The sequence below is a fragment of the Tasmannia lanceolata genome, unplaced genomic scaffold, assembly GCF_043159265.1.
Source record: "Tasmannia lanceolata isolate RefF3 unplaced genomic scaffold, GAP_Taslan_0.1 ptg000016l, whole genome shotgun sequence".
NCBI lineage: Eukaryota > Viridiplantae > Streptophyta > Magnoliopsida > Canellales > Winteraceae > Tasmannia > Tasmannia lanceolata.
Window position 1 is genome coordinate 3,088,726 of NW_027518693.1, and position 16,878 is coordinate 3,105,603.

The 16,878-nt window shown below is 38.9% G+C and overlaps 1 protein-coding gene across 1 annotated transcript; it reads left to right on the forward strand.

Moving 5' to 3' along the window:
* Positions 1-5,786: 5,786 nt before the first annotated feature.
* AT-IE (histidine biosynthesis bifunctional protein (HISIE)) lies at positions 5,787-15,595 on the forward strand. The gene is made up of 5 exons (XM_077356624.1): positions 5,787-6,178; positions 13,903-14,148; positions 14,236-14,331; positions 14,462-14,613; positions 14,926-15,595. Exons 1-5 carry the CDS (start codon positions 5,921-5,923, stop codon positions 15,140-15,142), a joined length of 969 nt encoding a protein of 322 aa, XP_077212739.1. The 5' UTR covers positions 5,787-5,920; the 3' UTR covers positions 15,143-15,595.
* Positions 15,596-16,878: the final 1,283 nt, after the last annotated feature.

Below are 16,878 nucleotides of genomic sequence, written 5' to 3' on the forward strand. Positions count from 1 at the left end.
TGAAGTTAAGAATGAAGCCAATCAAGTTGAAAAGTTCACATCCGGGTTCATTGAAGACGAAGTGTTCATGGCTAATAGCAATCCCACTTTTTACCAAAATTGGATCCTTAATAGTGGTGCCACTCACCACATGTGTCCTCATCGGTCAAGGTTTGCTACATATGAGCCATGTGATGGTGGTTCGGTTTTGATGCGAAATAGCTCTACAAGCAAGACGGTGGGAGTTGGTACAGTACAACTAAGGATGTTTGATGGGATGGTGAGAACACTTGAGAATGTGAGGCATGTGCCAGAATTAAAGAAAAGTTTGATTTTACTTTCGGATTTAGATTCAAGTGGCTACAAATTTACCGGGCAAGATGGGGTCCTTAAAATTTATAAGGGTGCCTTGGTTGTTATGAAAGGCATCCGGGTTGGAAATTTGTATAAGTTGCTTGGAAGCACGGTGGTTGATGATGTACACATGGTAGCGGAAACTGATGAGTTTCCGGTTCGTTTATGGCATAGACGGTTGGGTCACATGAGTGAAAGGAGCATGAAAATTTTGATGAAAAAGGGTCTTATCCTTAAGATTTCCTTTGGTGAAAAGGAATTTTGTGAACATTGTGTGTTTGGAAAACACCATAGGCGAAGTTTCAAGGCCGGGAGTCACACTAGCAAAGGTATTCTTGACTACATTCACTCGGATGTGTGGGGACCGTCACGTACTACTTCATGTGGAGGTGCATCTTATTTTGTATCTTTCATTGATGACTTTTCAAGAAAGGTATGGGTGACATTTTTGAAATCCAAAGATGAGGTATTCATGGCATTCAAGCACTTCAAGGCCGAGGTTGAGAAACAAATCGGGCAGGATATTAAAGTGATAAGGACGGATAATGGCATGGAATTCAAGAAGAATGAATTCATCAAGTTTTGCAAAGACGAAGGGATTGTTATGCATAGCACCGTTGCCTATACACCTCAACAAAATGGTGTAGCGGAACGCATGAACCGGACCTTGGTAGAGCGTGCAAGGTGTATGTTGAGCAATTCGGGCTTGGGCAAAGAGCTATGGGCGGAAGCGGTAAATATGGCTTGCTATCTCATTAATCGATCACCTTCGGCGTCATTGGGTGAGAAAACACACCAAGAGGTATGGTCCGAAACTCCTTATGATTATCTTGATTTAAAGATATTTGGATGTGATGCATATATATGCTTTAATTCCTAGTTTTCAAAGGAGTAAATTAGATCCAAAGTTAAAGAAATGTATCTTTGTTGGTTATGGCAAAGGTGTTAAAGGGTACCGTTTGTAGGACCCGGTTTCCCATAAGATTATTCTTAGTCGGGATGTTCATTTGATGAATCACGTGTACTTGCGAAGACTTTGGAAAATAAGGTGGAAGGGGTTCGAAATGACGTGGAGCATTTTGAAATTGAATCAAGGCATCCTAGTTCGAAAAATGTTATTCCCATTGAACATGTCACCAATGAGAATGATGGGGATGTTAGAAATGATGAAAATGTTGAAGAAGCACCATCATCATTAGTGGAATGCCCAAGAAGAGAAATTCATTTGCCGGCGAGCCTTAGAGATTGTGTGGATCCTAGCACAATGGAAGCTTTAATAACCGAAGATGGGGAACCTAATTCATTTGAAGAGGCAATTCAAGGTGTCGAATCTTCTAGTTGGAAGGAAGCCATGGGTGAAGAAATGCATGCTCTTCACAAGAACCAAACATGGAATTTGGTGGAGTTACCAAAGGGCCGAAAAGCGGTTGGGTGCAAATGGGTTTACAAAATTAAGAAAGGGGTTGATGGAAAAATCGAAAGGTATCAGGCAAGGTTAGTTGCCAAACGTTTTGCACAAAAGGAAGGTGTTGACTTTCTTGAAGTTTTTGCACCGGTTGTCAAGTTGGTAACCATTCGGTTTGTACTTGCACTTGTTGCCATGCATGATTTAGAACTTGAGCAAATGGATGTCGAGACGGCATTTTTGCATGAAGATCTTGAGGAAGAAGTATACATGAAGCAACCTCAAGGGTTTATTGAACAGGGCAAGGAGAGGCTTGTATGTAAACTCAAAAAGTCCTTATATGGGCTTAAGCAAGCGTCAAGGCAATGGTACAAGAAGTTTGATACTTTGATGTTGACTCTTGGGTACCGAAGAAGTTAATACGATCATTGTCTCTACATAAAGTTTTTTTAAGACGGCACTTTCTTGATGTTAGTCTTGTATGTAGATGACATGCTTTTGGTGGGCAAGGATAAAGCAAAGATTAAAGAGCTCAAGGCACAATTGAGCAATTCATTTAAGATGAAAGATCTCGGACCGACGACTCATATTCTTGGAATGGAGATTATGAGGGATAAGAAGAATGGTACTTTGTTGCTTTCACAAAAGATGTTTGTGGAAAAGGTACTTTAAAGGTTTGGGATGAGTAAGGCTAAGTCGGTAAAGACACCATTAGAGGCTCACTTCAAGTTATGTTCCGATCAATGCCCAAAATCGGAGGAGGAAGTGAAGAAAATGGATCGAGTCCCATATGCTAGTCATGTTGGGAGCTTGAGGTTTGTCATGGTATGCACTAGGCCGGACGTTGCTTATGCGGTTGGGGTTTTAAGCCGGTTTATGGCTAATCCGGGAAAAGTGCAATGGGAGGCCGCCAAATGGGTGCTTCGCTATTTAAGAGGCACTAGTGATTATGCCATCACATATGGAAAGGATTCGAAGTCGTTGCATGGTTTTGTTGATGCAAGTTATGCTAATGATATGGGCAAAGGAAGATCAACTACGGGTTACGTATTCAGGTTTAGAAATAGTCTCATTAGTTGGATGTCAAAGTTGCAATCAACGATTACATTGTCTACTACCGAAGCCGAGTACATGGCTTTGACGGAAGCTTGCAAAGAAGCGGTGTGGCTTCAAGGTTTGATGGGTGAAGTCGGTATGATCACTCAACCCATGGAGTTGTTGTGTGACAATATGGGTGCTATTTGCTTGGCCAAGAATCTGGTGTTCCATAAGAGAACAAAGCATATTGCGGTTCGATATCACTATGGTCGTGAAATTGTTGAAGAAGGCAAGGTGCATGCTTTAAAAGTAGCAACAAAGGGGAACTTAGCGGACATGTTGACAAAGACAATCTTAGGAGAGAAGTTGGAATGGAGCTTGACTTCTCTCGGTATTATGCCAAGGTGAGTTTGGTGATGCTGGCAATGGCAAGTGGTGATTTTCTATCAAGGTGGAGATTGTTGGATTAGTGATATAAAATCACTTGGGTATTACTTCTTTAAGAAGTGGCATTCTTGGAATGTGTTGAAGTCTACTAAAGAGGGTTTTATCTTTAGTTGGGCATTATTCTAAAGAAGAGAGGTTAATAGCTTTCTCTACAAGAAAGGGGTTTTCTCTCTCCAAGGGTTTCTTCTTCTTCTTCCTTCGGAAGAACTTGATCAAAGGTTATTGGGGTTCCTTTTATGGAGTTTTTGGGTTATGAAGACATTGTAAAGAGGGAGTTTGGTTTTTGCTTGAGTTGTAAGAAGAAGGTGTTGGTGGGGTTTTTACCATTGTTGGAGAGGTAAGGGTTTTAACCCTTGTTTGTAATTTCCTATTGTTGATAGTGAAGTTTACTTGCCAGATTGCCCGTGGATTAGGCCAAAGTGCCAAACCACGTAAATCTCTTGTGTCTTTTGCTCTCTTGTTTTTTCTTTCTTTATTTTACAACACACTTGATTTGTGCACATATTCGTTTGGGCTCATTCCGTGGGTTGCCGAAGGCTATTTGTTGTTGTTTGGTTCGAGTAGTCTCCGATAACCGGATTTTTAGCTGCGAGGTCTTGCCGCAACAGGCTGCATCTATAAAAAGGGAGTCGCAAAGATATGACACTTTCAATGAAGACTCCTATTATCATCCTGTTAATCATCATTAATATTTATTTTTTGTGTTTTTATGTGTATACAGAGGCGATTACGGTGTATCCTCAAGGAGCTATCCCGCAATTGGAAATGCAACAAGGATTGACTGCTGGCTTGCCCAAGATCTATGTTTTCATTAATTTGTATAATTGTAGAATTGGGTTGGGCTCGTCTAGACCCACAAACGAATAATGGGACATTTTTGTGTAAAGTGTCTCCCTGTTCAGACTTTGTCCATAATTGAATATTTGATAACTAATTCAAACTTATTTGTTTAGTTTTGCACATGTAATACCCAAACTTGTTCTATTTAGTTTTATAGAGCAGAGAGATTCTTTGAAGAAATATGATGTAATTTCTAACGTTTAATACGGTGGTGGTTGTAGTATGGTATTATATAGAATATGTAGAATGTGTGTTGACAGTTGAGTGCACCTCTCCATTTTGGTCAAAGGTGCTCATGAACAGGCGTGCACGGGCTAGTCATAGTTTAATGTGTTAGACCAATTTTGACCCGAAGCCGATCATACAATGAATTTTGACCCACCCGGAGCACCAATCACGAAGTTACTGGGTTTTCCTTCTGTGAGGCTCCTTCAGAGTACGATTATGAGACAACCGTTTTAATAAAGGGAGTTTCTAAGCGCTATCAACAACATAAAAGGTTTCTACCTTGTTATTAGAAAGAGGAGTTGGGTAAAGCAAACTCCCTCCTTGGACGACCACCGGGCTTAGTCAAGTAGAACCTGGTTGCGCTGCTTGATGCTCCGATCGAAAACAAATCGGTTGGGCCATGACGGTGCTGTAGAATATGCATTAGAAAGGTCTCTTACGTTAGTAACGGTCTCCCCTTTCAGTTGAACTAAGGTTATAGAAGAACTTAGTCGAAGAAAGTGAGATGTTGGTTATGAATGTCCATTGTGGAGATTACTAAAATCAAGGTTTTTACTTGAGGCTATTTTTGTGTTTTCACTTATAAAGATATTTTTGATTAATTGAATTGCAAAATTCACTCAAATGTGATAGGTCTGTATGCAATATTTAAAATATCTTCAATCTAAGGGGCTTCCAAACGGGCCCTCAAAGTTTATTATTATTATTATTTTGGTTGTTTTATGGTCACCCTTCATATCAACAGATATAATCGCAAACCTGAGTGTGGGAGAGCAAAAATGAGTATACTTTGGTCATTTCCCAAATTAAATCAAGGTTTTTACTTGAGGCTATATTTGTCTTTTCACATATAAGGATAGTTCTGTCATTTTCTAAGTAAATTAATCTACCATGGTTAATTTGGTCACAAAATTGATCGGAGGAGTGGATGTGGAAAAGGGATAAATCGTTCCCCTAGTATCTTAAATTGATCCACATCTCTCTCTCTCTCTCTCTCTCTCTCTCTCTCTCTCTCTCTCTCTCTATATATATATATATATATATATATATATATATATAGCAGAAGAGAAAATAAGAGAATTTCTTGAATTTCTCCCAAAATTCTATGAGAATTACACATCACTTTTTTTGACTTTTTTTTAACAAAGGCACCCATTCAACCCACATATTTTCAATCCTACCCTCTCATTTATGTTTTTTGACAAAGGTACCCATTAAAGCCACATAATTTCAATCATACCCCTTTCTTTATGCTTTTTTAATAAAAAATCTATAGGGTGATCTTAACCATCCGATTTAAGAGGAACCATATATTATGGAAACCTCTATAGATTGGAGGGCTAGGATCAGCCTATGGAAATGATTTTTGGGGCACAACCTATTTATGTTGTGTTCCATCACATGAACGGTTTAGATCAATCTATGATGTGGTCCGTACAATTCTTTGCCGGCCCGTGCATCGCACAGGGTTTTTTACTAGTACGCGTAGCGTAAAATAGGAGACCTCTTTTGCGAATTCTGGATAGAGCAACCCTCTGTTCGTGTTTTTGATGCCCTAGCAGAAGAAAAATAGGAGTTTTGCCTCACTCTCCTCAATCTCTTCCCCAGTGTTGCCTTTAGCTTGAGAAAATGTCTACAGACCTTTGCCCTCTTGTTACTCTCTCACCATTAAGCACTCGGAGGCATCATCCATGTAGGGTTTCTTCTACTGTTTTTAGGTTTTCTTCCTCTGACATATACCAATTTAGAAAACCCTCTATATCGATTTTCCATGAAAATACGAGTTCTAGGCATCGAGGAAGGTGTAGTGTCTTGTGCCAGACCGCAAGGGCGCTCTCTAAAGACAGCTCAGACGCCTCTAATGCCGGCCAGCATCGTCTATCCAAGGTAATGCATTCTCTGTTATCTCGCATATAGATGGTATGCATTATATCATAGTTACAAAATTCTCCGGCTAGCTGAAAACTTCTTGAAAAAATCCAGAATTTTAATGCAGTGTATTAAACTTTAAAAATTGATCTCACTTTTTTTCGAATTGAAGGTTTTTTTTTTCTCCCCGAATTAAACACCATTTTGACGAAGAATTAGCTAATTTCTCATATCTTGTGAGAAATGTTGGGAAAATTGCCTTGTTTCCCTTTTGAGTGGGAAGCAAAAAACTGGAAACTCATTGATTTTTTTGGTTTTTGGAAAACTAAGGTATAAAGCTCACCTTTCTTCAAGGAGAAATGGTGAGGTGGCTATACGTGAAGGTGGGGCTATAGAAAGTGAGAGAGAATTTCCCTTTTGAGAGGAAATTGCGAAAGGTTTGTTCTCAATTCCCAAAGACAAAGCTCCTGGTCCGGATGGTTTCTGCTTAGCTTTCTTCCAAACTTGTTGGCCGGCTGTTAAAAGTGATATCCCTCGGTTCTTCAAGGAGTTCTTTGAAGGTATGGGTCTTGATAGGAGCACAGGGGCTACCTTTATAACCTTAATTCCCAAGGTTAAAGGGGCCTCCAGGGTGACTGATTTTCGTCCAATCAGCCTGGTTGGATGCCTGTACAAGGTGTTGGCCGTGCTCCCATTTGTAATTTCAGATAGTCAGAATGCTTTTGTTAGTAAGAGGCAAATCCTGGACTGTTCTTTAATTGCGAATGAAGTCATTGAATCATATTCAAGAAGTGGATCCGGGAGAGTATTATGTAAGCTAGACATGGAGAAAGCCTATGATAGAGTGGACTGGGATTGTCTGGATTATCTTCTAGAGAGGATGGGTTTCGAAAACCGATGGAGAGGTTGGATGAGGCAATGCATTTCCTCGGCATGGTTTTCTATCCTGGTAAATGGGTCGCCAAAAGGTTTCTTTAAGTCTTCCAGAGGGTTAAGGCAAGGGGATCCTCTCTCTCCCTTTCTTTTTGTAATTATTGCGAAAATCCTCAATTGATTGATAGTAAAAAGAAGCAGTAGGGAGCTGTTGGAGGGCTTTATCATTGGTCGTAACAGAGTCGAAGTGTCGCTATTGCAATTTGCTGACGATACCATTTTGTTCTGTGCCCCTGACATGGTGAAGATTTTAAATCTGAAGGCTTTGCTAAGATGCTATGAGTTGATTACTGGTCAACGATCAAATTTCTAGAAATCCAGCTTGTTCGCTATCAATATTCCTTTATCAGTAGCTCTCGATTTTGCAAATGTAATGGGTTGCAGGTTGGAGACTTTACCTTCATCGTATCTTGGGCCCCCTTTGGGGGTTGGAAAGCCGAGAAAAGAGCTCTGGACACCTATTGTAGAAAGAATAGAAAGAAGGTTGGAAACCTGGAAAAGAAACCTTGTGTCGAAGGGTGGAACATTGGTGTTAGTCAAGACGGTGTTGGCTAACATACCTGTATACTATCTGTCATTATTTAGCTGTCCGGTGAGTGTAATTTTGAAAATTGAAAAGATTCAAAGAAGATTTTTGTGGGGTGGGTCAAATATGAAAGGAGGAATCCCTTTAGTAAAGTGGGATAAGGTTTGTGTTCCTATAAAGAATGGAGGGCTGGGGATCCGGCGATTGAAAGAGTTCAATCGTGCTCTTTTGGGCAAATGGTTATGGTGTTTTGGTGTGGAACAATCTTCGTTATGGGTAAAAGTTATTGGGAGTAAGTATGGTTTCTTACAAGGTAACTGGTGTTCAGATGATAAGTATGGTAAGAAAGGAGAGACCATTTGGCGTAATATTTTGAGGTTCAAGCAAAGTTTTGAGGCGGGAATTCGGCTTAAAGTATACATAGGAGATCATATCAAATTTTGGTTGGACTCATGGTGTTCCACCGAACCTTTGGCGGTGCTTTTCCCTGTGTTGTTCTCGGTGGCCTTGGACAAAGAAGTGAAGGTTTTCAAAATAAGGTGATTTGGCCCCATGTTTCAGAAGAAATTTTTTTGATCGAGAATTACCGGATATCTCTCAGTTGCTTCAACTCATTGAGGGGTGCTATATAAAAAGAAGTGGGGTGGACAAACGGATCTGGATTTGGGATTTATCTGGCTTCTTTTCCGTGAAATCCTTTTATTATCAATTACTGCCTGCTTTTGGATCCCCTATTTCTGCTTCTGTTTGGAAGTTTCTGGGCCCCCCATCGGTCTCTTTTTTCAGTTAGGCAGTGTGCAACGGGAGGATTCAGACCATTGATTTTCTAAGAAAAAGGGGTATGTGCCTGGTGGACCATTGCTCGCTCTGTTTGGAGGATGGGGAATCGATTGACCACCTCTTTATTCATTGCAAGGTATCAAGGGCGATTTGGGGCTTCATTCTGGACAGGTTTGGCATTTGTTGGGTCTTCCCCAAGTCTATAGCAGATTGATTTTCGAGTTGGGATTTTGTGCCCTGGAAGAAAAAAGGTAAGGTGCTCTGGAGGTTATGTTTAATAGCATTGTGGTGGGTCATTAGGAAGGAACGAAACTCGAGAGTTTTCGAAAGAGCGGCAAAGTCATCGTATTGGTTATATAATAAAATCATAGCGTTAGTTATTTTTTGGGTAAAAAGCAACCCTCTGTTCACTTTCGTCTCAGCTTTCGATCTTTGGGAGGGGTGGCGCATTGTGTGCTCTGAAGGTTTGAGGAGAGAGAAGAGAAGTCAGAAATGGGAAGCCCCACCTGAAGGGTCTATTAAACTAAATTTTGATGGGTCCTGTCTGGGTAATCCGGGTCCAGCTGGGATTGGAGGCCTTTGTAGGGACTCCCGAGGGGGAGTATCGTGGGCTTTTGCAGGTCCAATTGGAATGACTGATTTGTCTGAAGCGGAAGTAAGGGCTGCATATCAGGGGATTAAGAGACTAAGTGTTGATTCTTATGATAGGGTAATTGTGGAAGGAGACTCTTCAAATGTAATCGGTTGGTTAACGGGGAGAGTGGTTCCTCCGTGGAGATTTTTGAGTTACTTTGAGGAAATTCATGATCTCAGTGCAGAGTCATCTATGGTTTGTAAGCATGTTAGACGCGAAGCAAATGGGGAGGCGGACTCCCTCGCTAGATCTGGTGTTCTAAAAGAGGGGCTGGAGTGGTTCGATTTCCTTCCTCCGTGAGAAGTGTGTGATGTCTTGATGTCTATTTTCCTGTGTTGTTTTTATTGTTATTTATGTATTCTCTCTTTGTATCTTTGGTGGACCATCTCGGCTCCCCTTTTAATATATTACCATTTCAAAAAAAAAAAGAAAGTGAGAGAGAATGAGAGAGAAAGGGTGAAAGGGAGAGAAAAAGCTTTCTCTCGTGGTTTCTCTCAGGTTTTTCTCAAGCATTCGAACCGTGAAGGCAAAAAATTGACATATTTGTGAAGGTTTATACACATCCATTTTACCTCCACAAATCGTATCCTATGGAGCTGATTTTTTTGGCACACCCTATCTATGTGAGGGCCCATCAAATGAATGCTTTGGATCACCCAAATAATATGGCCTCCACTGTATTTTAAGCTAGTGTGTAGATAACTTATCTACACTAGTGTGTAGAAACTCTTATATATATATATATATATATATATATATATATATATATATATATATATATATATATATATATATATATATACACACACACACTAGTAAAAAACCCCGTGCAATGCACGGGATGATGGAGAAAATTAATGATAAATTAAAAGAAACATTAAAAGTGTTGAAAATAAAAGATTAAATTAGTCATGTTAATTGAAATATTTTAAGAAAGAAAAATAAAGTGGAAAGTGCGATAATAAACCGAGCTTCATAACTGCGTATTAGATAGTACATTATAAAATAAAAAATGAAGCAATATGCCTCATCTCAATAATAACAACAATGATCAATAGATAGAGTACGGCACTTGCCCAAACATTCATCCCATTGCTACTCACTTACTCAGCAATGGAACGCCCAGCGAACGATAAGGGTGACCAAAAAAGAAAACCTGCAGCAAAAAATAAAATCCACTAAAGGTATGGGTTTCAGTGAGGTTGGTGGATCAATGATATGAGGTTGTAAATTAATGCACCATTCACATTGTTTAAGAATAATAGCAAGAGAAAAGGAAAAAAATGCAACAATAGGAATCTTCTTTCAAGATCAAAGCAAACATTGCAACAGTAGGTTCTTAGTAGAATAGATCAATACCAACATCATGAAAGTCCAGGACTCTACTCACATCATGAAAGTTCAGGACTTTCTCCACTAATGGCTGAATATCATGAATTTATCAAGAGAAGCAGGAAAGTACTTTCAGGATTAAAAAAAACATTGCATAAGTGGGATGTTAAAGTAGTATTTAAAGTAGTAGATCAATACCCTGATCATGAAAGTGCCACTCTTTATTTTAGCACAGGGAATCTAATGTATTGAAATGAGAGACGAATGGGGTATAGATTAGCAGGGCTGGTAGGTATTACTAAAGTCAAAAATTATTTTGGGGCAGAAATCACTCAATTCCTAAGATTTACAGTTTGAGCCTACCCACCGAGTTCTGGGTGTTGTATAGGCCAGATCTGTAATGACCATTGATATCCAAAACATGCCAAAACATTATTTTTATTAAGGATTTGTACACTGTCTTGGTCATCTTGATAAGATGACACTAATATATTCAACTAATGTGGAACCATCTTAGTTTAACAGGCAACAGCCAAAATAACTTAAACACAGCAAAGGACATATAACACCTGTCAAATCCTATTAAATTTTGCCTGCATATAACACCATTAAAAAGCGCATTACAAAAGAACACAACTTAAGCACAGCAAAGGACAACCCAAAAGCAAATTTCATGGGTAATTTGAAACATAAGAAATCACATCATATCAATTGAAGGAGGTGTTATCAGGTAGCAGGAATAAACGACTCGGTGTTCAGTATTGTATCGTTCTTTTAAGTATTAATAAAATTTTCGGTTCTGCCCGAGGGCCTTAGTGCAACGTTTTGTGTTCACGACTCGAGTTTCAAGATTTTCGGGGTTCAATACTATATCATTATTTTAAGTATTAATAATTAGTGCACAGTTTTGTGTTCAGAAAAAAAGGTAGGCGGAGACTAATCATGCCCGAAAATTGGGATGTATATTCCAAAAACACCCTTTCACCAAAAGAAACTTTATCTAAGATGAGTCATGGTCGTACAGTCTGACCAGCGAGGGCGAGCAACACACCTATATTCGAAAACATCTGCTGATCGAAAGTGGCAAGTTCGTGGTCGTCATAAACCCCAACAACCACTTCTTTCCACAACTGTTTTGGAAATGCAGCTAGTGCAAAACACCCCCTTCTTCCTCTACAGATATAAATCCCAAAGTTCAAAATCTCCAAATAAAACCAAGAAATAAGGAAAAGATACTGAAAAAATATAGGGAAAGCAAGAGTAATTGCCAACTAAAGCAAAAATCAATGCAAAGTAAACAAACCAGGAAACTTAAGCACCTAAAAAAAGTAATAAACAAAGGTTAGGAGGTTCCACTAAATCATGTTCTGTCAAAATTCTCCAAGCATACAATCAAAGCGATATATTGGAGTTGGTGATTAACAAAGAAATGCAAGAAATATTATTCTTCTTATGACATTTTGCAGATTAACCCCTCAAACAAAATCAGTAAAATCAGTAAGTGTAGAACCCCAAGTTTCAGCCAAATGTTTCACCAAATCACAACTCTATGCTTCCCCAAATTTCAGTCCATTTGTTGAACCATAAAGGTGCTAAGACCTTTGCTTATCATTTACCCTAAAACTAAAGAAAATAATCTTTTGGGTTGGCAGAAGCCATGTTTCTCATAAAATGTCAGAAACCCACAAAAAACACCCCAGATTAAAGAGTCGAGGGAGCAAACTAAAGAGCAAAACTTGGGAAAAACAGAAAACCATGTTCGAAAGAGCAAACTATCTAAAAGGAAAATAGATAAAAAAAAAAGGAAAAATATCATAACCCTTTAAGAATAGAGCACCCACACCTACCCAAAAAAAAAAAAAAAAAATAGAGCACCCACACCTAAGATGTATTAATGTGGGTCATCATTGTTAATGGAAAAAATTAAAACTGTCTGTCAACCGCAGAATACTGGTATAACATCACATATCATGCGTCTAATGGTGTGACCCCTTTTTGAGTTACGGTATGGTTAACGATTGGCATGCATCCTTAATCAAAACGTTCGATCCACAGCCGTGCAACATTTCAAAGATGCGATGAAGGATAATGATGCGTATAAACAAGCACTTAAGTTTCATATGAAGCCGATAAGAATCGAACAGATGTGAATTTGCAGTAGGGGATTGGGTTTTTCCTGATTACAACCCTATCAACAGTCCACAATGGCAATGCAAAGCTCACACAAGCTATCACCTTGTTTCTGTCATAGTTTCGAGACTCTCCCGCGCCATTGTTGACTTGTCCGAGTCAAGTCCTTTTTACCTTGGCTGCGTTCTTATCCAAGTCCGCTTTTTGCCCTTAAAAGTCCATCAGAACTCCTTCGACCCTCTAAGTCTCTAGTACTTGAGCATGCCAACCAAGTTCTCGGCCACGTTAACTGATTACTCGGCTGCATCAACCGAGTACTCAGCTGTGTCCCGTTGAGTCTACTAGGATTTTCTTTGGCCGTATTTTGACCCGCATCCGCGTTTTGAAACACCGGTTTTTGTGGGCCATTCAAAGTAATGCAATTTATCAGACATGTCTCTTACAAATTGGACTTACCGACTACTTCCCGAATTCATCCAGTATTTCACTTCTCTTGTCTCAAAAGAAGGTGGGCCAACACATCTCAGTTCATGACAATTTGCCTCCTAATTCGAATGACCATACAATTCAGTTCAAGCTGTAGCAGATTCTTCCTCACCAAATGGTCAAGCGAAACAATCGGGTGGTGATATATCTCGGTCTAGTAGAATTTTACAATACACATTTCCACCATATCTTTCCAATAGAGTATTGGATTTGATTTGGTTTGCAATAGATAGGATTTGCTTTGTTTAGTAATTTACAATTTCTAAAATAGTGAGGAGGAGATTGGTATTTATCCATCCTTATTTGTTGGTTAGTTTCCATTTCAACCTCTCTTCTATTATAAAGGGGAGGGATCCATTAATAAAACAAACTTGAATTTGAACTAATGACCTTCAGGAGAGTGATCATATCTCATCTTGAATCGATCAACCCACCCCATTCTTATTCTCAATTATATTTTTGAACAATTTTTTATCAGTAGTTAAGATAATTTTATCAACTTAGGAATTTTCGTAACAATTTTTAGTGAGAGAACCAGAAATCTTCTCAAGATAAAGGAAGAACTTTGCTGGGAAGTGCTTGCAAACTGGTGGTTGACACAAGAAAACCCAAAGGTGTACATTTAACAGGAAACATTCTATTCATGGGGCAGTTAGATCACAATCACTACAATATCTGGGAAGTGGGCCCCACTATATCACTAGTTCCAATCACAGTAATTGGAGTGGAGTAGTGGACTACCTACTTTGCCAGTAGAAGGAATTGCATTTGTTCCTCCGATCTTTATTTCTATCTTTGATTGAGTTTCAGAATTCAATTTTTCACTGTCAGTTTGTCACCTTGCTTTTATTTTCTACTGCAATTCAGAAGGAATTATCTGTTATACTATTTTCTGAGGGATTTTTTTAATCTCAAATTTAGGTTGAGCTTTTGTTAGACAGTGTCAAATGGGACAACAAAGGTTTGGCAGTGGCAATCGCACAAAATGTGGAGACTGGTGCCATCCTCATGCAAGGGTTTGCAAATAGAGAAGCTCTTGCAGCGACCATTTCCTCTCGGAAGGCAACGTTCTACAGCCGGTCACGATCTTCGTTGTGGACGAAAGGGGAGACATCAATGAATTTCATTAACGTTCATGACATCTTTCTTGACTGCGATCGTGATTCTGTAAGCTTCTCCATAACCAATTTTGCGGAATATTTACTGTGCTTATATGAATTTTGATCCGGGCTGACATGAATTCCTATATTTCAGATATTATATCTTGGGAAGCCTGACGGCCCAGCTTGCCACACAGGGTCAGAAACATGCTACTTTTCATCAGTTTCTGATTCCTTAAAAGATCCACAGGTTTGCAATCTCAAGATTAATACCGTTAGTTTTTGTAGCCTTTTCCTTTCATCGTTTCTTTTGATTTGGTTCTTTAAGTATATCTCTGATTAAAATTGGAGCTTAATATTGTTAATGGCGGTGTTTGTAGGCCAACGAAAATCAGTTGGCATTGACGACTCTATACTCGTTGGAGTCTACGATTTCCCAACGTAAAGACGAAATAGGAGAGATACAAAATGGAAAGCCCTCATGGACAAAGCGGCTTTTGCTTGATGAGAAGTTGTTATGTTCCAAAATCCGGTAAGGAGATTATCTCAAGTTAGTATGGTTGTATGGGCTTGTTTTCTATGCTCAAAAATTCGATATGGAGATTATCAAGTTATTATGATTGTGTCTGATTATATTGGAATCTACATTGCAAGGGCACTCCATTTTGAAATGTATTTACTTAGACACTTCATTAGAGCCAATATTTGTGTCCTTGTTTAAGATACAATGATGAGTTTTTTTAGCCTAGTGTTTATTTATTCTTTAACATCCATAGAATGCAGCGAATTTGCTTCTGACTTAAGAAGTGGCTAGTTGTATTTGATTTTCTCTTAACCATGGCAGGGAAGAGGCAAATGAATTATGCCGAACTTTGGAGGACAATGAAGATAAATCTCGAACTGCCTCAGAGATGGGAGATGTGATATACCATTCCATGGTGTTACTAGCAGTTAAGGGTGTAAAAATGGAGGAGGTTCTTGAAGTCCTGAGAAAAAGATTCGCTCTTTCAGGTATTGAGGAAAAAAATAGCCGAAAATCTGGCAACAGCACTAGGCAGTAGCTTCTCCAAGAGCTCTGAATTAATTTTCTACAACCCCTTCAGCACAGGTAACTTGTCGGTGTAGAGTTCAATTACTGCAAACGAATATCTTCAAAAGCAAGGCCCTTATATCTTTAAGGTAGGCTTTCCTTTCGACACCTTAAACGTACTGCTAGAAGTCTTGGACTTAATATGGGTGTTTCGACCTGTTTTTGTACCGTGTCAGGTCTGAAATAATGTTTATTATTTAATATTGTGTTTAAGTACTCTTTTTTTATAATTCTTGCTTTATTATTAACTCTTCTCTAATCAGTATTTGTTTATATGTCCCCCACCCCGTTCTCAAACTTAAAACCTAAACAAACTCTCATTCCATTACTACAGTCAGTGTATCCTATTGGTGCCTCTTTCTTGTTGCATACCGGAGACTGAAGAGAACTAGATTATATTGATTAATGCATTGCAATTTGATTATGTGATGATTGTTTTTTGAGGAATACTAAACTGAGGGGCCCTTGCAAAAATGGGATGAAAGGGTGCCCCCATTGATCCGTGTCACCATAGTGTGTTTAACATTTACACTAATAAATGCACTATGGTGAAGTGGATCCAACGGGGGTGCCCTTTCATCCCATTTTAGCAATGGTGCCCCTCGGGTTAGCATTCCTCTGTAAATGTGTAGCTATGATTTGTTAGTTTTTAAATGAGTACACATTTATCTTGTTGCAAATCATGATTGATAACCAATAATTATACATTTGTATGGGCCTGTCGTCATTCCTCTCTAAATCTTGTTGGACTCCTTGTGTCCATATCTGCACTCAACACCTGTTGACATATCATAGGTTGCTGGCAATGTTAAACATTTCAACAACCCTCTTGTCATTTTTCCTGACATTGTGTAGACTTGTTTTTGCATGATTCTTATTTGGTCAATGAGAATTTATCAACAATCTCAGCTTTAAGAAAGACTATCCCAACGTAATATAGCCCTGACCAATCAGTCTGTACCACCCATGTTCTTATGATCTGTTTATCGGGATAAATATCCATCATCATTGTAAGTTGTAACTTGGGTAGTCTTTCTTAAAGCTGTCACAAAATTATTGCTCATATTCTAGTACTTGAATTGATCCAGAACTTTTTGATGATCCTGACAAATAAATTCCATGGTATAGAGAACTTATGTGTGCTGGAAAGTCATTTTAAACATTTGCCAGAACTTTGTTCTTGGATTCCCTCTTGAAGACCTGTCAAAAATATGGAAAAGTTGCCAATGGGGGACACCAAAATACAAGAATTGTGAATGGGGGACATACTTTTGAAAAATTGTTAGAGAGGAACGAAATTGGGGTTATCAAGTATCCAAAAGGAGGTTATCAACCCTCTTTAATAATTTTTCAAAATTGCGTCCCCCGTTCACAATTCTTGTATTTTGGTGTCCCCCATTGGCAATTTTTCCCAAAAATACTGTTGCCTATCTATGGTAAGAAGCATGGACTTGGTGGGGGTGACAGGGTTCATTAAATCCTTAACAGTGATTACTACAGAATTGAGGCTTGAATTTCTATTACTCAAATTTGCAAGTTTCATACGGTGTAAATGTTAGTCTGAAATGCAGGCAAAAAAAAAAATTATGAGCTGGAATGTTTTCTGGGGCCTTCGTTGGCAAAAACATGTTGGATCAAAGAATCGGCCTCCAAAAAGTCTTGGCACCCAATAATACACTGAACAAATGAATCAATAGGTTAAAAGTA

What these genes read in the sequence shown, in the direction of transcription:
- AT-IE (XM_077356624.1), top strand. Translation starts at nt 5,921, where the DNA reads ATGTCTACAGACCTTTGCCCTCTTGTTACTCTCTCACCATTAAGCACT. An exon ending in GCCAGCATCGTCTATCCAAG is followed by an intron (nt 6,179 to 13,902) that starts GTAATGCATTCT and finishes TCTCAAATTTAG; the next exon opens with GTTGAGCTTTTGTTAGACAG. An exon ending in TTGTTATGTTCCAAAATCCG is followed by an intron (nt 14,614 to 14,925) that starts GTAAGGAGATTA and finishes TAACCATGGCAG; the next exon opens with GGAAGAGGCAAATGAATTAT.